We start from the raw sequence: 22,128 nt of genomic DNA on the forward strand, positions 1-22,128 counted from the left end.
CACAATATCCAAGTTGTAATATTCTCAGAGCAGTACTGAGGGAGTACTGCACTGTCAGAAAATAGCTTCGATAATCATACATAACATGGGTGTACTTTTTTTGTTTTCTAATGGACAGGTTGGCCATCTCTGGATTATTTACAGTGAATGGCTTAGCCAATTAAAAACAAAAGGGTACACACAGCAGTAATAAAATCACTTCCAGTCAGCAGTGCAACCGATACCTGGTTCTCATGGCAGGGTCCTTGACAATATTCAGTTAAGCTCTCCAGTGTCTGATTGATGAGGGACACATTCTTCTCGTTGATGTAGAGTCCCAGAAGGCCCAGCCCACCAGTGGTGCTGCCACAGATGCAATCCAGGAATTGCAGTGTCTCACAGACCAGGTTATAATTAGTCTTGTTGTTTTGGCATCGCAAGAAGTTCTGAGGTGAAATCAGAAGGATAATTAATATCCACAAGGATTTTCTGTTTGGCTTCACACGTTTTAGCAGGTGTTCAAGTTTAGAGGTGACTCCACAATCGCATTTGGGAAGATTTCCACAGGCCTCAACAAAATTGTTAGTAAAAGGAAAATCAATTAAGAAACCAGCAGATTTTTTTTAAAAAAAGGCTTTGGTATGGAAAAGTGACTAAAAGATCTCAACATTGTCACACCAGTATCCTGGCCAACATTTATCCCTCAACCAACATCATGAAACGGATTATCTGCTCTTTTTCTTTATTCTTTTTCATGGAATTTGGGCATCATTGGAAAGGCCAGCATTTGTTGCCCATCCCTAATTGCCCTTGAATGGAATGGCATGCTAGGACATTTCAGAGGGCAGTTAAGAGTCAACCATATTGCTGTGGGTCTGGAATCACATGTAGGCCAGGCCAGGTAAGGATGGCAGATTTCCTTCCAGAAAGGACATTAACGAACCAGATGGGTTGTTTATTATGATGATCAACGATAGTTTCATGGTCACCATTACTGAGGTTAGCTTTCAATTCCAGATTTATTAATTGAATTTAAATTCCATCGGCTGTTATGGTGGGATTTGAACCTATGACCCAGAGCATTAGCCTGGGCCACTTACTAGTCCAGTGACATGACCACTACTCCGCTGTCTCCCCAATTATCTCATTGCTGTTTGTGGCCTTGCTGTGCGCAAATTGGATGCTGCACTTTCTACCTTCAAACTTATCAAAAAGCACTTAATTGGCTGTGGAGCACTTTGCGATGTCCTGAAGTTGTGAAAGGCACTTTAGAACTGAAAGTCAGTCTTTCTTTCCACTGACATGGTAGCAGGCAGTAGTATAGTCTTAAATCATGATTACAGATTAGAAAATGCTTAAACAATAACAGCGAACATTTAAATTTAAATTAAATTTCAGCAATTCCCTGGTTACATCTTAGTCGAGAATGTTCTGGTCTTCTACAGGATTGAAAGGTCCCTGTTTGGACAGCTGTTATTTACAGTTTAAATAACATTCCACTGTATCTACTGTTAAAAATGCCCAGTCAGAAATGCCTGAAGGATTACAATTGGAGGTTAGTTTATTTTTGGAGTCCTAAGTATTTACTTATTCTTCACGTCTTAATCTTTACTTCATGTGCCCAAATGATTTAATAAGCTGCAATAAATCTTGACTAGCAACTCATCATATTTATCTGTTAATGTGGTGCTGAAGTATTAGTTTCTGCTTCATGGTTTTATAGGCCTGACATGGCACTGCTGCAAATATTTTATAACAGGGCAGTCCTAGTGACCTATCACATAGCTACATACAGTCACCCGTCACCCTCTGGCGGCTTAGTCTTCTTCACTGCTTATTTCTCCCTAGTGTACGCCTCACATTCTCACTCAGCCATTTTTATTTATTAGCTATACTTGGCTTCCATTCTGCAGTCCCTGTCTGCAGGAAGAATGAACAGTGATGAGCCAGTTAATGATCAGTGATCATCCAGCTACCCTTAAATCAATGCTGCCAAGCACTAAACTACTGTACTGGTACCATGAATCTCTTCACACTTGAAAAACTCTTGTGCATGTGATGAAAACAAGAGTAGGTGTCAGAAGAACTGATGCCTCATGAAAACTAAATAGGACACAAACAATATTAACAGTCAAGTGTAGCAGGGCCTCCAGGAGCAGGTGATGTTGGGGGAACTGGTCGGCCCCTGTGTGCAGGGAGCAATGCCTTTGATAAATGGAGGGGCGATGCCAGATGCCATGGGGCAAGGGAGAAAGCAGCAAGGACTGATCTAGGGCTCGAGTGGCAGGAGCCTAGGGCAGCTTGAAGTCCCTAAGGGTGGCTAAGGAGCCGGGAAGGAAATTGGAAACCTAATCAGACCTTTTGGCAGCACCCCGAGTTGGCGAAGCCTCATGAGGGAAAGAAAACAGGGCTGCAGCCAGGAACTGGGCAGCAGAACAAGCCGAAACAAGCCTGGTGAGTGACTGCATTGAGGAGCCAAGGCCCCAGATAAGACAGATCTGCAGCATTAGCAGTGAATATTCTTTGTAAATAGCTTGTTTCTTGGAGTTACATGGTCTCTTGAGGGCTGATATCACTCTTATGCCAGTAGAATGAACAAACTTTCTTTTATAACCTTTGAGCAGTCCATGTGCTTAAATTGCACCTTACACATGTCTTCGATGATTTTAAGTTGTTTGTTTTCGCCTCCACAGAAGGCACCCATTTTGCACATGCTCCTTCCATAAATGCCAACAGCAATTTTTGATAAATAAAATTATGAGGCTCCATGAAATTGTAAAATTGATAAGAATTGCATGTCTTGTTACTTTAATTTTGTGATTCTATGCTCTCCTCACTTGCAGGGGTCCCTGTAGTAGTTGTAGGCCTATCCCTGAATGATGCTCCCTGCCCATCTTATCCTTGCTAGGTGTCCCGGTGTGGGATTTCCCTACAAATGCCAAACAAGAATAGAGTTCAACAAGAGGAAATGCAGCAACTGTTCTGTTTTCTTCACCTGCCCATGCACGAGCTGGTGATTTGTGCCTTTTATCACTTCCTCCATTCCGTGCATCTACAACAAATGCAAGGCACCATTTCTTCTTTTCATCTGCCTGGGGTCATTTATCGTTTTTCCTTCTGGGACTTTTCCTTTTCAACCTCCAAATCCAGTTTGTGTAGCTGGAATTGGAATCAACAAGTCAAAGGGGTGTCAACAGAAACTCTTGTTTTTCTTTCCACAGATGCTGCCTGACTTGCTGAGTATCAGGCGAAATGGTGACATAGTGGTAATGTCACTGGACTAATAATCCAGAGGCCCAGGCTAATGATCTGGGGACACGGGTTCAAATCCCACCATGGCAGTTGGTGGAATTTAAACTCAATTGATTAAGTCTGGAATTGAAAGCTGGTGTCAGTAATGATGACCATGAAACTACCATCGTAAAAACCCATCTGGTTCTGGGAGGGAGGTGACTGCGAGTTACATTGAAAATTCACCATGGAATTCTTCAATGGCCAGCACAAATCCTGGTGGAAGCTGGCCAACTCTCATTCCTATTCTCTCTGGCTGCAGGGATTTTGAGGCCTTTGTTAAACAGGAGCATTTTGGCCAAGAGTTAGCATTTTGAACTCTGTCAATAAACAAACCTATTTACTTCTTAGAAACTATATTCTATCCTAATACTAGTCCATCTGTCTCATGGCATGACATTCAATTCAAATACAAACATTCTATGTGACTTATTCAAAATATATTGAACTTTATAATTATTTCAATTTTGCTTGTTTCTGACCACGATTACAGAGGAATTAACCTGTCTTTTCCAAATTAGGGAGTTCACGAGAGTGATTACAAGATAGATCATTTCTATAGTTGGTGGGAAAATGAAAAATAAATCACAGGTCCAAAATTACTTGTACCTGGCTTAGAAGAAGAATGATGAGCTTCTTTTCTTATATGATGTAAAGAGCATAACTACTATAAAACTAGATTTTCTGCTAGGGTCACTATTGGCTTCCTTTATTCATGCTGCAAAAATTTGTTTGACATTTAAAGGCCTGGACTGAACGTAGTGTCATTCTGCTGCTTCCAAAGGCAAGGAAGTTCATGTGAAGGAATGAGCTAGAACCATCAGGTGAAATGATCAGAAAAACATTTATCGATCTGTCATCTGGGTAGAAATTTTACCTAGATAATCCAGTTAAGTGAAAACTCTTTCTGGGACACTGTAAACCAAGGTTCATCTACAGCATTAATAAAAACACAAAATTATATCTAGTATAAACAACAATATAAAAAGTCAGATGGGTTGTAAAGGTCTTTTCTGGTAACATACATCCTGTGACTCAAAAACCCAACAGACTCCTATTACGTGCCATGGTTGGGAAACTTCAGGTTGATTATAATATCTTGTCATAGTTTAAGTTAAATCATGACACCAGAGGTTAAATCCACAAAACGCACAAACTATCTGAGAAAGCATTTTTGACTTGAAAGCCCCTGCTGGCCAACGTGGCTTTCAGAATTGCACACTGTCTCAAGCAAATATGGTAGGGAAAATGGGGTTTTGTTCAGACATTCATACATGTCACATTGGAAGAACTACATTCGTTTCAGCTCAGCTGGAGGTAGCTGCCATGGATGCACATCCAGTTTGGCAGTCACAGGTTTAATTGGGAACTCAAGTGACCATGGTTGGGGATGGGGGGTGGGGGGGAGGAGGCGATGGCGCATGTCACAAATCAAGTTTTTGGCTTCCTATTAGGCTCAAGCAAGGGCAGTTTGAAGCTTAAATGGGAAACAGTCACTTCTTACCTTCCATGGCCAATTTCAGAGACTGCTTATTCAACAGGTTCTTAAGTATTTGTACTTTGGGACCATTTTTCCACTTTGGGACCATTTTTCCACTAAGATTTGGGGGAAAAGAAAGTTAATTTTAACTCTTTTTATTGAGACCAGTTGAAAAAATGCTGGACAACTGGTGGCAAAGAAGCTAATGAATTAATTTGCATGTTACTTTCCCAACCACAGGAAATTTATTAGGGTATATTGACAATGGGAAAACTCATCACACCCATTGTATCTTTTCAAACTTTGAACAGAGAGATAGAATATTGAAGTTAAGATATAGGCTTATAGGGGAGTACACACAAGGACTCTTGTTTATCATGACCCCGACCCCACCACAGGCCATTGGATAACTAGATGTTGGGCAGTAACAAGCAAACTCCTGATGATAGGGGTCAGTTATAGGAGTGGTAATGCTGAACTCAAGAAAAGACTAAGTACAGGACCAAAGCTTGCAACAGTAAATTCACAAACAATTTTGTGTGGTGGAATGTCATCGGCCAGAGCTTTTATAGGCTAATACTAACAGAAGTATTTATTTATAAATGAAAGTAGACAAATAAATATTTGAGTTAGAATTAGGCAGCACTAGCACATCACATTCAATCGTAAAAGGGCCTCTCTTCCTTTGCCACAAAGGGGCAGGGGATGAACTACCTTCATTATAAAATGCAAAAGGGAACATTTAGGTAATGCAATGTTTCTGGATAAAATATTGCAGGAAAATACTTTTTCTGAGTTTTGTTGAGCATTTTGTTCCCTGGCTAAGATTCAGAAATGAACATCCTTTAGTTGTCAACAGCTAGTCTTTTAGCCAATAAAGGACAACTGCTTTGCATTTGTTCTATAATAATTGCACTTTTTTTTGACTTTCTATACTATGCCTAGATAGTTTCCATCAGTGTTACTGGCCACATTCTTAGGTGGATCTCATGATCATTACAGACAGAATGTATCTTTACCTGCCCAATATCTGGGCAAACGTCGTGAGACTGGGGAATCAGAGAGTCTATGGCAATTTGTCTTTCTGGAATATATTGTATGCTACCATATGATCTCCTCTGATAGGTGTAAGGATATATAATATCAAACTAGTTCAGGCCATAAGCCAACAGAAGAAAAGTAGCTGAACAGTACTCAATAGAATTAATGTATTTAAAATAGTTACTAAATGTATTCTTCTCCTCAGAATGTTAAAACAACAGATGCTTCTCCTACTCAAACTCTAAATATTAAATTGATCCTAAATCGTGGTTGCTTATTATCACATGGCAAAATGCCACAACAGAAACCTTTCAGCCCAGTATGTCAATGGATTTCGACTAATCCTGACCAGAATAAAATATCAGCTATGAATAACTCATTCAAAAAACTTTGGAGAAATATTAGAACAAAGGACATGCACCTCATCGCTACATTAGTTTGATGGATTGTCAATTACATAGGATGCTTGTGCTTAATGGAAAGATTTAATTCATTGATTGGTTTCAAATATGTTAAGTAACCTATTAAGATGGATTCTCATCCCAATAGAATAGCAGCAATCAAACCATGCAGATTTTGGCCTTCCTAAACAATACTTATCTCTGCCTCACCCTAGGGTGCAAAGAGACTGTAATATACTTTGCAAAATAAACAGTGTCTGCCATAGCCCACAAAACAGTCATACCATGGAATGTACGTCAACCAAGATAAGTTCATAATTCATAATTGTACTCAAAACCCTCTATATCAATGCATTAATATTTTTGCTGGCTACCTTTCCTTGATAAAAGTGCTCATTTGAAATTTCCTATGATGTTAGGCATCCCACTATCCCAATAACAACATTCACAATCATTGCATGATTGGTTGAAACTTGATTTGTATTAATTGCAGGAAAACCTTCAAGAATGGGCACTGGAACAGCCTTTGGCACGGAACATAGCGAGATTCACAAATATTGAAGCAAAATACCGCAGATGCTGGCGATCTGAAATAAAAACAGGAAATGCTGGAAAATCTCAGCGGGTCTGGCAGCATCTGTGGAGAGAAAACCAGGGTTAACGTTTTGCATCCAATATGACTCTGAGTTCTTCCAAAGTGATGTGTACAAATGTCACATGAACGTCTTAACAAATTTCATTTTCCAAACCATATTGGCTTGAGACAGAATGCAATTCTGAAAGTCATATTGACCAGTCTTACTATCAAGTCAAAAATGCTTTCCCTGATAATTTGTGCATTTTGTGGATTTACCCTCTTGTGCAATGATTTAACTTAATTTATGTCAAGATATTATAATCAACCTGAAGTTTCCCAAACATGGCATGTAATATGAGTCTAGATTTTTGAGTCACTTAGGATTGTGCGTTACCAGAGAAGACCATTATAATTCATCTCACCTGTCCTACTTTCTTTTACATTGTCTTAATACTGGATATCATTTTGCATTTTTTGTGGAGAGTCCTATTGGACTCGAGATGTTAACTCTGGTTTTCTCTCCACAGATGCTGGCAGACTGCTTGAGTTTTTGCAGCATTTTCTGTTTTTGTTTCCCAAATATTGAGATGCTTGCAACTTATACCCACCTGCTGCTCAAGGCAAAGGGCATAATCGACCTGGTCAAAGCATCTTGAACATCGAACAAATGTGCAACACCTTCATGTCTGCAGCTATAAAACTATGATGCCATCTACCAATATGTAGGTGCATAAATTGGCTTTCAAACCAATACCCCACTGGGTAGAAAAAAATTCTAGTTAGAATGGAGATAGACATCTTGGAATTATAAAGCACAGGACAGAAACTCAACTTTGGTTACACTCAGACAGCACATACTTTCAACTGCGGTCACATTAGGCCATGGACTTGAGATGAAATCGAGAATTCAAGATCTGAAGGGGAGCAACGGTCTACATTGTACCTGAAGATCTCGGTTATGGTTTTCACAGAGCAGCTGCAAGAACCGAAGGATTGGTTGCATGATGGCAATCACTGCACTCATCTCCCCATCATCCTTGTTCTTCTCTCCAGACGCTTGGTTGCCATCCGCAGCAGAAAAGTGGTCCTCTGGGTCAGCTTCCCTCCGGAAGGTGTTGTAGGCTTTCCGGGTAGCAGCAGAGGCCTCAAGCAGCTGATCTCGTACTTCATCACTAAGCTGCGTCGTAGGTTCTTTGGCTGCATTTTAATACCAAAATCAAATAATTAAATCAGTCAGAGACAATCTTCCCTTTCATCACATTTCAAAAGTAAATACAAAAGGGTTACAGGAATCGCAATGCTGAGTTAAAAGTATAGGAATCATAGGAGTAAACAAACCATTCAGCACCTGGAGCCTGTTCTGCATCTCAATCCCATTGACTCATGTTTGCACCATTTTGTTGGATAAATTTAATTAACAAAAATCTATTGATCACATTCTTAAAAATTAGCATTGACAGCCAATTGCCTTGATAGCCCCCAAGTTGCAAATTGCTCAAAACTGAACACAGTATTATAGGAACATAGGGGCAAGAGTAGGCCATTGGTCCATCGAGCCTGCTCCACCATTCAGACTGATCATCTACCTCTTCCATTTTTTCCCACTATCCCCTTATCCCTTAATGTCATTAGTATCCAGAAAGCTATCAGTTTCTTTTTGAGCATGCTCAATGATTAAGCTTCCAAAGCCCTGTGGTCTAGAGAACTCCAAAGATTCACCTACCCTCTGTGTGAAGAAATTCCTCCCCATCGCAGTCTTAAGTGGTCTGCCCCTTATTGTGAGTCTATGTCCCCTGGTTGTGGAATCACCAGTCAGGAGAAACATCATATCTACACCTACCATGTTACATCCTGTAAGAATTTTGGGAGTTTCAGTGAGATCATTCTTCAAAACTCCAGAAAATACAGGCCCAGTTTCCTCAATCTCTCCCCACAAGACAATCCTGCCAGCACAGGGATTAATCTGGTGAACCTCCGTATGCTAGATGTAGGCTGACAAATGAACAGTGGTTCTCATTTTATATTGAATTCACAATACATTCTCACACCTATCTGATTTCCTACCAGCCTTGCAACACTGGTCATAAGCTGTCACTGAATCAGGCATTGTAACTCCCAGATCTTGTTCCCAGCCAGTAATTATGAGCGTATACCCCACTGAGGCACATAATGCCAATTTGACACCGTGACACCTTTTGAAAGGATCAGAGATAAATGTGTGGTTAATCAGTGCCTTGATGAGAAACTATTTCACTTATTTAACTTGACTTTGCCACAAATTGTACCATATCGGTTTGGAGAAAGCAGAATTCATTGGCCAATTAATTTTATCATTCCAATCTACCATGTTGAAAATATTCATTCAGTCAGGTTTATATTAGATCACAGGATAAAATTAGTTTTGAAGTGCTTCAAAGCTCTTGTAAATAAATATACATTAATAATAACAAAATACTGTTTCCCACCTGAGAAACAGGAGGGCCTAAGGCAGGATTTTGCTCTTTAGGTCAGGATCCCAACGTCAGGGCCAGATGGGGGTCACAGCCACACACTGTGGGAAACACAGTCACCTGGCAGTTATTTTCCCCGAATTGGGCCAATTAGTGATCAGAGGGCAGGCTCACTTTCCAATTAAGGATGGTGGGCAGGCTCTCAAGGCTGGAGGGCCAATAGGGGGTTGCACTGCAGTCTGTACAACTGCTTTGAAAGGAACTATTTATTATTCAGTTTCAGAGGAAAGACTCCTCCAATAGCTCCATTACAAACTTTAACCTACACTCAACATCTGGGTCAAAAGCCACCCAAATTTCCCAAGGGACGTTCAAGATGATGGCCAAATATCCCTGCTGGCTGGAAATCTCTAATGTAACAACAAAGCTGAGGTATAAAAGTTGCTCCATGTACAGACAGCAATGCTTGCAGAAAGAAAAGGTGCCTTGATGAAAAGGACTTTCCAAACTCACTGGGATCCCAACGAGTGAGGGAAACGTTAACTTGAGAATAAACTGGCTTTCCTTATAAATCCGCTTTCAACTCTTGTTCATTGGAACGCGACTCCACTTACTTCTCTAATCGTTTTGCCCTTGTTAATTTCTCTCAACTTATTCACATTTTTATGACATTTATTTACAGCTGGGACAGCTTTTAAATCTGCTGAGAGCGCTTACGGTTTTGATAAATCAACTCTGAATAATGAAAACAGATATGAAAAAACTGCAAAGGCACCTTAAAACCGAAAATTAAGTACTCCTTTCCAATTCCTACGGCTAGTTAGCAGGCTCAATACAATTTTATGAAGTTCCAGTTTTAGGATAATAATGGCAATCAGAATAAATAATTAGTCCACATTGTGCCTGGCAAGGTGCTATTTTCGTACACAACAGTATTTTCTAATCCCGGCCTTACCTCTTCTTCGCACAGGCACGTCCCTCTCTGAAGATTCATCGTCTTTCTTTTTATTACCAAGGTCGCTGGTATTTACAGTCACTGTAGCTTTGATCTCTTGCTGTGCAAGCTTCATGCGGTCATAAAACACCTTGAAGAATTTCTCAGACTTCTTATCCTCTGTTAGGCGGCAGTAAAACGAATGCTGTCAAGGTGGAGAAGTGATCAGTCAGATATCAATATACTGGATGCTACTCCTCATTTGGCTTCTACAACAACAACTTGCATTCAGCTAGTAATTTTAATGTAATCAAAACGTCCCAAGGTGCTTTGCAGGAATGAAATCAAACAAAATGTCACACCAAGCCAAGGGCAGGCGACCAAAAGTTTAATTGAAGAGGCCGATTTTAAGGAATGTCTTCATGGAGGAGATATAAGTGGAGAGGCAGAAAGGTTTAGGGTGCAGATTTCAGAGCTTAGGGCATTAGCAACATGGCTGCTGATAGTGAAACAATGAAAATAGGGGATGTGCAAGAGGCCAGACCTGAAGGAGCACAGAGAGGTATCACACATTTGTTCACAGATAACTGCAATATTCTCTTTCCTTTTCTTCATACCCGCACAGCAAGGTGTAAACATTGATTGGGAATCAGTTCGTAAACTGTTATTTCACCTCTGACTGGAAATCAAACCCAACCCAGAACAAGGACACCCTCTGCTTGGTCTTGGGTGGCAGGGGGCAAGTGTGCTTGGTGGCAAACAGAAAGAGAAAATGAAAGGAGAGAATGTGCAGTTGTTATTTCCAATAGCAACAAAAAGCATGAGAATGTTGTTAAAGGGCTAAAGTGCAGGCTACAAGTTTCCAGGAATCATTTTGTGATTAAGGACTAAATTAAACACATGATTCCTGGCCTGCTGAATGTTTCCACCATTTTCTGTTTTTATTGAACACATGTAATGCTGTGCTTCCTGTTACCGCCCTCATTACTTATCACTTAGGCTAAAAATAAGTGCTTAAGACAAGGAACTGCACCATCCCTTGGAGATTTTCCACTCAAAGCCATATTTTATTGAACTGATTCACACAGGGGAAATCTCCACTGTGCAATTAAGTTTGACAGCTGCAGGTGCTGGACATTAAAAATAGCCAAGGTCATACAGGTCATGACAACCACACCCTCATTGCATTTAACGGACATCTTGACAGCAAGGGTGAGATTAATCAGTGCTAGGTCTGATTATCCAATTACTTCAGCTCAAAGTTTCACCATCATCGCTACTGCAGCTTTCAAAACAGGATAATAGTGATTATGGGCTGGGATCCTCTTTATTGCCCCAAACAGCCATCCTAACTCAGAAGGAAGAGTTAAAGGGAAGGCCTGCAAAGCTTTGCCTCAAAACAGATAATTGCTAGCAGGTTGGACCACTCAATGAAACCAGTGAACAACTGAGGCAATAGGTCAAACTTGAGTTCTGTAGCTCTGTGTCACAGACAGTGATATTATATACCAATGAAGAAAGCAGTTTTTCTTGTGAATGCTGGATGTTGCCTTGTCCTATGGGTCCTGGTTCTTCATGTTACTTATTGACAATAAGAATCTAATGAAGTTTTAGAAATCCCAGTCATGGTTTTCATGCAAATGATTATTAGCTTTAATTTGCCAGACATTAAAACATGAGTGTTTCAACTGTGTGGCAAGTTGGAGAGTTACAGGAACAAGGCACATCATCTTGGCAGTTGGGTTTCAGCTTTAGTGGAAAATCATTGGGCATTAATCAAGAGGTCCTGATTTATGTTGGGAGTGATGGAGGAATATATCAGTGTGAGAATCACCCTTGAACATCGGTGGTCAGTATACAATGGCGTTAATGGAAAGGGAAGCCATTCACCAGCTGGAGGTAGTGAGCTATTTTTAGTAAGAACTCCAAATATAAACTGCACCTTTTTGAAAGAAGAAATTACCTGGTTTTTTAACCCATATTATTTTTTATCGTCACATGTGGAGAATTAGCAGATTCACCATGCAATTTCTGCTCTTCAACAGTTAACGAATCATTTGTCATTTCTTTGCGCATCTTGGACAAGGTCTGCATTGTGCCTTTATACGCAAGTCATCCAGAAAAGCTATTTTCCAGTTCCCCCTGAAATCATTCTATCCACATTATGGTCAATGATGACCATTAAATTTAGGGCTCCTGCCAGCTCTGTTCCAATTTGACTTCCTCAATTCATTATCCACCTTTATCTGGCCTTTGCTGCTGGTAACCCATTTCCAGCAACACTCTTCAAATTGCAGGGACTCGGCGCATCTACCTTCAGTCTTCTCGCAAACTGAGCAGATCAAGCAGGCTTCCCCTCCTTGCCCTCCAGTGGTACAGAAAAAAAAATCTTCTTTTATTCAACTATAGAAAGGCATGAAGGGATAAAATTTGTAGTCCCGCAAACAGAAAGGAAAACTTGACCACAGGTCCAATTTCACTGATGGTTTTGTCACGATTTTTCTAAGTCAAAGCAGCAGCAACATTTAGCGCTGCCTAACCCAGTAACCTTTTGACCTAACCATCTCCCTTAACCTCAAGTGAATCATCCACATTTCTATTTTTAAAGCTGACTCCAGAAAGACTTATTCCTCATTTGTCCCAGTACATTTTTGCCCCCCTCAGTGACTGTTGATTTTCTGTAAAGCCCGAGTCCGTTCAAATTTGAACACTGCTCCCAAATCTTGGATGTTTTCCCAACTGCCTTGCTCCTCCTGACAGTATACAGAAAAATAAATTTGTTTGATCATTTCACAGGCAATCTCCCTCAAATGTGGCCTTCAGCCATTCCCTCAACTTTTCTTCTATCTCTTCATTCTTTGCCCCTCTCGTTCTCTTTAAACTGAAGATGCGTTCAGCGAAACGTTCTACCTCCTCCTTGGGTCCTCACTCTGTTAGAAGAGTTTCCTACTTTTTTTTTCACCCCATGATCTGAAATCTCTTTATTTCCTTCCATCTTTCCATCCAGTAGGTTTTTAAAAACCCCAAAATGGGACATCTTTTAATAATCACAGCTTCCTGACTGACCTCATTTCTTACTTTGTTCAACTTTGATGGTGTCCTATACTTTGGGCCTTTGCTTTTTGAATTGAGAGCAATAGTATTGGGTAGTCATTTCTTACATAGTGCCAGGCAAAGCTCATAGGAACCACATGAAGCTTCCCCCCGCCAACCACACCAAAATACATGTGCTCTTTGGAATCTTGATTTATTATTGGCTCTCTCCCAGTTAGTCAGTGGAATCTTCATGTTCTCGTCTCCCTTCCCTATAAAATAAATAAAACTCCCTCAGAAATACCATTTGAAAGAAAGTAAGGTCACCAGATGGATTTAAGAACTCAGCTCGATGTCTGGCATTCAGAATGCTACATGACCCAGAATTAAGTATTCTGACAGGGCAAATTTATATTCATCTTGGTAGCAGAGGATCCAATCCTGCCCTCTGTTGTAGACCATAAACTTAGAACAGGTCACTGTCAGAATGTTAGGCAGTAAAATGGAGTCAGGTTAGCTAGAGATAAGCAATCAGGACGATATTTGATCTTCCTCCAAAATAATGCCCAGAGACCTCTTGCAAAACCGTAAGAATCGAACCTTTTTCATCGTAATCCCTTCTGGCTTAAAAAACCTCATTCCAATAACCACGATTGCTGCTAGGACACCTTGTCAACTTAGGAAAGTGAGTCACCAATGTTTTTCATGGACACAAAGCATCCAAGTTGAGTTAATCTGTAAATATCATTGATCACAATTCAACAAGGCTGCAAGTGGCTTCATTCCTGTGCCTTGAGATACTATTCTCCATTATTAAATTGATGGTGTAAACCAGCACTTCTGGTTCAAAAATGTTAAAAGTTCAAGATCTTGTCTGGTAGTCTTCTTCCACCAACCATTTCTCCTCAAATCACTCGGCAATCTTTACCAGCCCATCACTTCTCTGCTGGAGGGGATCACATTAATCTTCTCCTGAAATATTTCTTACTTGAAGGCTTAAATGAACTACCCAATGAGCTTTATCCAAAAGGCTCAGATGATAAAAGGTGATAAAAGAGCTGGAAGGGAACCACCACAAGAGCCTCAATGCTTAAAGCAGTGCTACTGACAAAACACCCAGGCTGCCACTTAAGTCCTGTCTCCCCTTCAGCTGCAACTTTGCTCCAAGTATCTCTGGGCCTACAGTCATATATCATCCTGCTGTGCCACATCACCACTGCTATCCAGTGAGAGAGACAGACATAATTCCATTATAAAGTGCTATTAGCTCAGTGTGCCACAAGTGCTCAATAATGTTATATTATATCCCATAGGAACTTTAGATTTAAATGAAACTAAGCTGGCTCTGTAGTTTTGTCTTGTCCTTCCTGTGGGGCACTGCTGGGTCATATATGCAAGTTCATGAGGTTACTATATAGCAAACAATAAGCATGAATTCATATCCCATAACCATGTACAGCAGCATTGTAGGGCAATTGGGAATGCTTGTCAACCAAAATGTTTGAGTGAGACTCGATGGCTATCCTACTATTACAAGGTCAGAAGTGAGGATGTTTGTGGGTGATTTGACAGGGCTCAGCTTCATTCACAACTCCTCCAGTAGTCATGCAGCCCATGCAAGCTTACAACAGAACTTGAACATCTAGGCTTGAGTGATGGAGAGAGAGGTCTTATCACATAACTATCATACAATGACCATCACCAACAAAACTCAAGTCCAACCACTTGCCCTCTGACCTTCAACAGCATCACCATTTCATCCTGGGACTTGCCACTCACCAACTGCATCAACATCATGGCTCCAGAAACAGGGCAGACAATGAGTACTCTGACTTGAAGAACCCACCTGCCAACCCCTCAATGTCTTTCTACCATCTAAAAGGCTCAAGTCAGGTGTACAATGGAATACCTCATGTTCAATTCAAGTGTAAAACACAAAGCTCGACACCAGTGAAGAGAGTGTTCGATTCATAGCTCCGCACCTGAACTCAATTTCCAATCCACCCACCATCTGTAGCTCTCCTGTGGGCATACAACAGCAACAAACCAAACTTACCTCGTAATTCCATGACCTTGAACACAGAAGAGCAGGAGCCAATCAACAACAACGATCTATATTTATACAGCACCTTCAATGCCGTAAATCACCCCAGGAGGACCAAACAAAATTTGATTCAGACACAAAGGAATATTAGGGCAAGTGAAAAGATTGGTGAACAAGGTGGATTTTGAGATGAGTTTTAAAGCAGAAAGAGACAGTGAGGTTTAGGGAGGGAGGGAATTCCCAAGCTTTGGGTCTAAACAGCTGATGTCAATCATTGTTGGCTGTCCCTCAATTCAAGGATGACTACAATTAAGGGTCGGGAGTTTCTGCTATGGGTCTTCCTGTGATTGAACAGGCTGACTCTTGACCCACAGATCTTTGGGCACGTGGGGCAGAACATCCCACAAGGTAATGGGTTTGGAGCGCAGGGTTTGCTTCCTTTTCTTTCCTTTCCTTCGCTGCCGCTGCTCAGCCTTTTCATAAGATGTTGTGACACCAAATGTGAAGCAGATTGATGGACAAGTTGTCGTCATTTTAAACAACTGGTAACAAGCTCCTCCCTGTCATTGTCAATGCTGCCGCCACACTACAAGGAGAGCTTCAGAGCATCTTTGAAGCATTTTTTTTTTGTCCTCCCCAGAACGTTGGCTATTTGAGAAAACAGGATCTGGCGGGGGAGATGCTTTTCAGCCATCTGGATGCATCAAGTTGATTTTGCAGGAGCTCCGCTTGAAAATGCTTGTGGACCTGGCTTCAAGAAGGATACTAGCAAGTGTTTGATGGTCCTCCTATTGAATACAGAGGATGCAGCAGAAGCATTGCAGATGGAATCTCTCGAGCATTCTTAAGTGTCACTGACGCACAATCCAAGTTTTGGCATGGTGGCAACTAAAATTGAGTTTTCCATCATTGTGTTATTTAATGCTGACATGAGGACAGCCAATATTTGAGGTAAATAGCCACCTTTAGGTAGAAAAACAGTATGGAAGCTATCACACAGCCTCGTTTGACCAGGGTCTGGATTTTGAAGGCACCTGCTTCCGATCTCCCAATCAAGACAGTTGCAGTTAAATCATTATGAAGCAATTGCAGGATTGTGACGAAATTTCTTGGATATCCAAATTTTTGGAGCACAAACCACAGAGGCTCCCGATTAACTGAGTCAAATGCTGTCATCAGGTCGATGAATACAATGAGAAATTCCCAGTGTGGCTCTCGACATTTTTCTTGGATTTGTTTGGCAACAAAGACCACATTTGGAGGTTCCTCTGGAAGGTCTAAAGCCACACTGTCTCTGGGAGGATTTCCTCAGTCACAGGAAGAAGGCGATTCAGGAGAATGTGTACCAGCATTTTCTCTATAAGATGGTAACACCTCGATAGTTTCCACAGCATGATTTATTTCACTTGTTGAAGATAGTTATAATTATTGCATTTCTGAAGTTAGTTTGGCAGGGTGGTGGTGGGGGGTGGGGGGGGAGGGGGGGAACAAGTTATTTTTCGTCCCAAGTTTGTAGGATGATTGTATAGTGTCTTGATGAGAACAAAAGTCAGCCAGCTTTGAAGATCTCAGCTGGAACACCATTGGAGCAACTGGTTTTGTTGTTTACTTGCTTGCTGCAACTCTCCCATTAACGGTGGTTCACCTATGAATTCTATCGTAGGGTACTGGCGATTAGATTGCAGAGTATCAGCTGCCACTATGGATTCACAGTTCAGGAGTTGTTAAACATGTTCTTCCCCACATTGCTGGATGGCATTGTCATCCTTGCGAAGAGAAACACCATCCTGTAAGCAAAAGGGATTTTATCCATTTGACTTAGAGATGGTCCTGGTGGCTTCAAAAATGTTTTGCATGTCCTGATGGTCAGCGTTTTGTTGGATCCCCAAGAGCTCTCTTCCCACCAGCTGCCTTTATCTTCCAGATTTGGCTTTGGACATTAGCCTCGAGTATTAGAATGCTGCTTTCTTGACTTGTGGCCTTGGATTGTTCTGCAGGCAATGAAGGCTGCTTGCATTTGTTCCAGGAGGTCACATGCTTCAGCATTGTTTTCATTCAACTAGTCCTGGTGACAACAATGCTCATATCCAATGGTATGGGCACAGGAGCCTTATATAGCTGACTTTATTAGAGGTCCTTTTGTTCTGAAATTGAGCTGGATTTTTAAGATTTTCCAGGCTGGTCATGAATTACACTTGGAATTCATCGCTTTGGTCAGGCTGCTTTAGGGCTGAGGCATTGACGTTCTTCCTCTTGGCATTTTGGGACTTGCGGTGTCTTGGTGCTGGATGGATGTTCATCACTGATCAAACAAGTCAATGATCTGTCCAGCTGACATTGCTCCCCTGCATGAATCGAGTGATACAGACATCACTTAGATCTTTGAGTTGAACAATGATACAATCCAGGAAGTGCCAGTGCTTTGATCTAGGATGCCTCCATGTGGTTTTATATTTGTCCTCCTGGCAGAAAAGGGTGTTTGTTATCATGGACACACTTAGTCAGCTTTTTCCACCCAGTTTTTCCACAAAGGTTCCACTCCAGACAGCGGAGTCACGGCCAACCCTGGCATTAAAGTCACCCGGGTGGATGATCTTTTCTTCTTTTGGCATGGCAGCGAGGATTTCCTGAAGGTCAGAATAGAACTTTTCCTTAATATCTTCATTGGAATCAAGGTTGTGTGCATAAGCACTGAAAATGGTAGTTATGGCTGAGTTGCAGGTGAAATGCCATCAGCCTTTTATTTATACAAATGAGTTTCAGTAATATATCCAAGATCCTATTCTGATGGAAAAGCCATTCTGACAAAAAAAATGCTGCTATCAGCCTTTCCTTTCCAGTAGAAGGTGTAACCCCCTGCTTGCTCCTTTAGCTGCTTCTTGCCAGGAAGCCAGGTCTCACTGATGGCGGCGATGTCAATTTGAAGTCTTGATAATTCACGTGATACAATTGCAGCTCTTTCCAGATGGTCACATGAAATTATCCACAAGCGTGCTAACGTTTAAGTTGCAAAATTCAAAGTTTTCTTTCTTTGACCACAAAGATGGTGATCCCAAAGGTTGAGGTTCCCCAGCCAGCAGAAAGTGGGATAGCCTATTTTTAGGGTGCCTTTTCTGGCCCCCTCGTCATTTGGGGTGAGCAGAGGGTATCCTGAAGATGAATGCTCAGTCACAGATGCTGCTGCCCAAAGACCCTGCCTCTTGATGAGGGATTCTCAGATTCGCAGCCCTGTCCTCGTAGTCAATTCCCCATCGCCACAACACTTGGCAAATGGACTGGGCAGAAGCCTGTGAATGACTTTGTTTCATGCAGGGAGCTTGGAGCATCATCATTGGCCACATGATCTTGATGGGCTGGTGGTCAGATTTCGGTGACCTGTCAAACCAGGATGACCATGACCACTCTGATGCTGCAGCCTTCTTTCACTTTTTCAGCTGGTGAGACACACTGTCTTTCTTCGTCTGTTCTGCTGTTGAGGACTTTTTGGGCCGCACTTTGTCCGACACCTCCTCCCTGATCTTGCCACAATGGGTGGTGCTACCAGGGGCAAAGAACTCCCAATGGCATTGCTCAAGGGGTTGTTGAAATCTACAAGCCTCTCCACCACTTCAGTGAAGAGGGAATAGAGGAGAGATGAACATAGGAGATGCGGAAAAGGCCTAGATTGGAGGATTGGAAGGCTCAAAGAAATTACAGAGTTAGGGAGGGGCAAGACCATGGAGGGATTTGAAAACAAAGATAAGAATCTTAAAATTGATGAGTTGTCACGAAAGTGTAATACTTCTCATAATATTGTGATTTATTGTAAAAATAGGTTAATAGTGGGGTTTGGGTAGTTGGTGTGTGTGTGTGTGTGTGTGTGTGTGTGTGTGTGTGTGTGTGTGTGTGTGTGTGTGTGTGTGTGTGTGTGGATTTAATTGAGTTGGAGACACCTGGTCTGGTGGCTTTGACTCATCAAAAGAAGCTATGTTTGAAATGCTAAATACATAAACATGGCTGAAATTCCTGAATGAGGGGTCAGAAGAAATTGCATTTGTAGATAAATCAGAGTAGTTTGAATTTCAAAGAGATGGTAGGATGTTATACCTAGCCAGAGAAGCTAGGCCAAGCAGTGTATTTATTTTTCCCAAAGGTTTCTGAAAGTATTAGCACCATGAAAAGATTTATAGTATGAGAAATGTAAATTTCCAAAGATATTGGGAACAATGGAATTTGCATTAAAAGGAAGAAACATGCAGAAAAGGAGGAAAGGTTGTGTGTTAGAGAGGAGAATGCATTGCAAGATCTACCAGAAGTGTGAAAAGCCTCCAGTAGTTGTTCATTAAGCTGTTGTCTATAGAAACCAAAGCTGGGGAAAGGCACTGCCCAGGGTATTGTGTTAACTTACCTGGATCTGTAAATCTATTTTTTTAACCGTTGCCTTACCGGGGGTGTAACTGGAAGCCAGATTAATTAGGAGTTTTAGGAGTTATTATAGTAGTAATTTGTAGCCCTATTTATGTGCTTGAAATCTTTTCTTTTGTTAAGAAATGTTTAACTTACTTTTGTAAAAAATCTCTAGAGTCTTGGTGGACTTATTACTACTGAATTCAGGGCACACATCTCGAAATAAAATACAAATTGAAAAGTCATTGTGACCAAGTTTCCCTCGTGGATTTGATCGGCCTGACACACATCATCTGCCGCATCATAACACAAGGCCAGAGCGGGGGCCAATGTAGGTCTGCAACCACAGGGGTAGTACAAGGAAGGTACTTAATGAGAGTCAGGACGCAGGCAGCAGTGCTTTGCAGAAGATCATACAGAGGGTGCAAGATGGGAGGCATTGAAAGCATCGAGTCCAGAGGCAACAAAGGCAACATGGACATTGCCACTGCAGGAACATCCTGGAATCTTCTATCCAACACTACTGTGGGAGTATCATGATCATCTTAAGAACTACATCAGTCCAAAATGATCCTCCACCATCTTCACAGGACAAGAAAATGCCTTGTTCATATTCCCTTACATTCCAGGAGCAGAAAAACGATATTTTCCCTTTTGAGAAGATACACTGCGTGCATTTAAGTACATATCCCAGTTTCCATCCACACGCAAACATGAAAATAAAAACTCTAACAGTCAAGCAGAAAGCCTCTAAATCAGCAATTACCCACGACCAAGATTAGCCTGAGTGAAAACACTTAATTAACTGTTCACAAATCTCAACTGGAAAGGCTGCTTTCAATTAAGTCACTAAGCCAAATATACCAATGCAGGGTTTGTCAGGCCACTTTCAACAGATAACAATTCAGAATACCATTTGTCCTCTTACATGCGTAATGCAGACATCTTAAAAAGGGCTTGTTGCAAGTTTGCAGCATTGTAAACACTGCCTGCGAAGTTATCCTCAGCCTAGTCCAGGTCCCAAGCTCTGGAATTCCCCACCCAATTCACCTCTCTCTCCTCTAAGTTGCTCATTAAATCTACATATTTGATCCTGTCCTGATATCTTCTTTGATTCAGTGTCAGTTTCTGTCTGATTATGCTCCTGTCAAGTGCCTTTGGGACTTTAAGGCACTATATCAATGCAAGTTGTTATTGGGTGGGCATATTCTCACAATGTTGGCTGTATAATTTTTCTTCAAAGTTGATAACTAAATTTATTGATTTCAATTCAAATGAACATCAGGTGAGAGGCATTACCGAGTTATAGGCCTCCTGAGTAAAATTTGCTTTCCGATTGATTCCACTGTCTGCTTGACAAATCTGCATACAGGCATCAACAGTCAACCCAGCTTTACTAAAGTTCTTTGTATTGGAATTTCATCAGGTGATGGATGTCATTTTAACCAGCTGTTGGTTATGAGATTTCAATACTCAGCTGTCAGGGCAATTAGAATTAGAATTAGACTTCAGGACTGCAGTTAATATCCTTGGCAGTTTCATTGCTTCTTCTCAATGTAGCCTTGGTAAAACAAATATTTTTCAATGCTTACAATCCTTCCGGAGGAGATAATGTGCCTGAAGCATTTTCATTCAGAACTTGGAAAGCCCTGTGTCATTGTGTGGGTGATGTGGGGGAAGCTACCACCCAGTTTGATATCAGCCTGAAACAGCTAATTTCCATAGCAACAGTCGCCATACACAGAAGCTATCACTATATGAAAACCAGTTCAGCAAGAACAATTCATCGCAGTGGAGCCATCTTTCCCCTTGCAAAACCCCCTCCTAATGTATGCCCGCCCATTCATGTGTCCCTCCGCAATAAGAACAACTTCTGATTGCCTTATCTTTCTCTTTTGTGGGGAGCTGAAGGGAGGAATCTCTGCTTGCAAACTTCAGTGTTCAGAGCCTCACCTGTGAATGTCTCAAGGCAGGAGAATGTTCAAGAGGGAATTGGAAACCTACTTGAAAAGGGAAAATTTGGAATGCTACGGACATGGGTTTGGGTGGCTAATGTGGGGGGGAAAAGTAAGACTAATCGGACAGTTCTTTCAAAGCACAGGCAAGATGAACTGAAAGGCCTCCTTTAGTGCTACTTGATTCTGCATAGCTAATAAAAAGGGTGCCTTGTGACCCAGGTCAACATTTCCTCAAGGAGGGAGCTCGTTGAGGCATTTGGAGCGAGCTTTTAAAACCCGATTGCTTCAGCTTAGCTGCATTCAATTTAAGAGACAACACAAGTGCTATCAAATCAAAGTGGTTAAAAAAAAACTGCTGTCAAAAGTACTGCACTGCGATTAACTTTTCCCCTCTTCACCTGATAATTTATGGTGCTGCGAGGTTGTCGGATCGCATGATCCACCTTTATTCGTCAATGGTTTACGTGCAGAATTACTGCCAGATCTCCAGAGAGATGCCTGCCTGCGTTGTCAAACAAGAAACCCAGATTGAAGTGAAGGGAATCTACGGGTGC

General features: G+C 41.4%; 1 protein-coding gene across 7 annotated transcripts in view; it reads right to left on the reverse strand.

The window, feature by feature from the left end:
- itpr1b (inositol 1,4,5-trisphosphate receptor, type 1b) overlaps positions 1-22,128 on the reverse strand; it is a 492,964-nt gene that overhangs the window by 144,222 nt on the left and 326,614 nt on the right. For all 7 annotated transcript variants that reach the window (XM_041191125.1, XM_041191131.1, XM_041191128.1 and 4 more), the window contains 3 exons: positions 10,175-10,358; positions 7,713-7,966; positions 225-425 (listed from right to left, as the gene is read on the reverse strand). In XM_041191125.1, coding sequence (XP_041047059.1) covers positions 225-425; positions 7,713-7,966; positions 10,175-10,358 — 639 coding nt within the window. The remainder of the gene's footprint in view (positions 1-224; positions 426-7,712; positions 7,967-10,174; positions 10,359-22,128) is intronic.

This window comes from Carcharodon carcharias, chromosome 7 (genome assembly GCF_017639515.1).
Source record: "Carcharodon carcharias isolate sCarCar2 chromosome 7, sCarCar2.pri, whole genome shotgun sequence".
NCBI classification, from domain to species: domain Eukaryota; kingdom Metazoa; phylum Chordata; class Chondrichthyes; order Lamniformes; family Lamnidae; genus Carcharodon; species Carcharodon carcharias.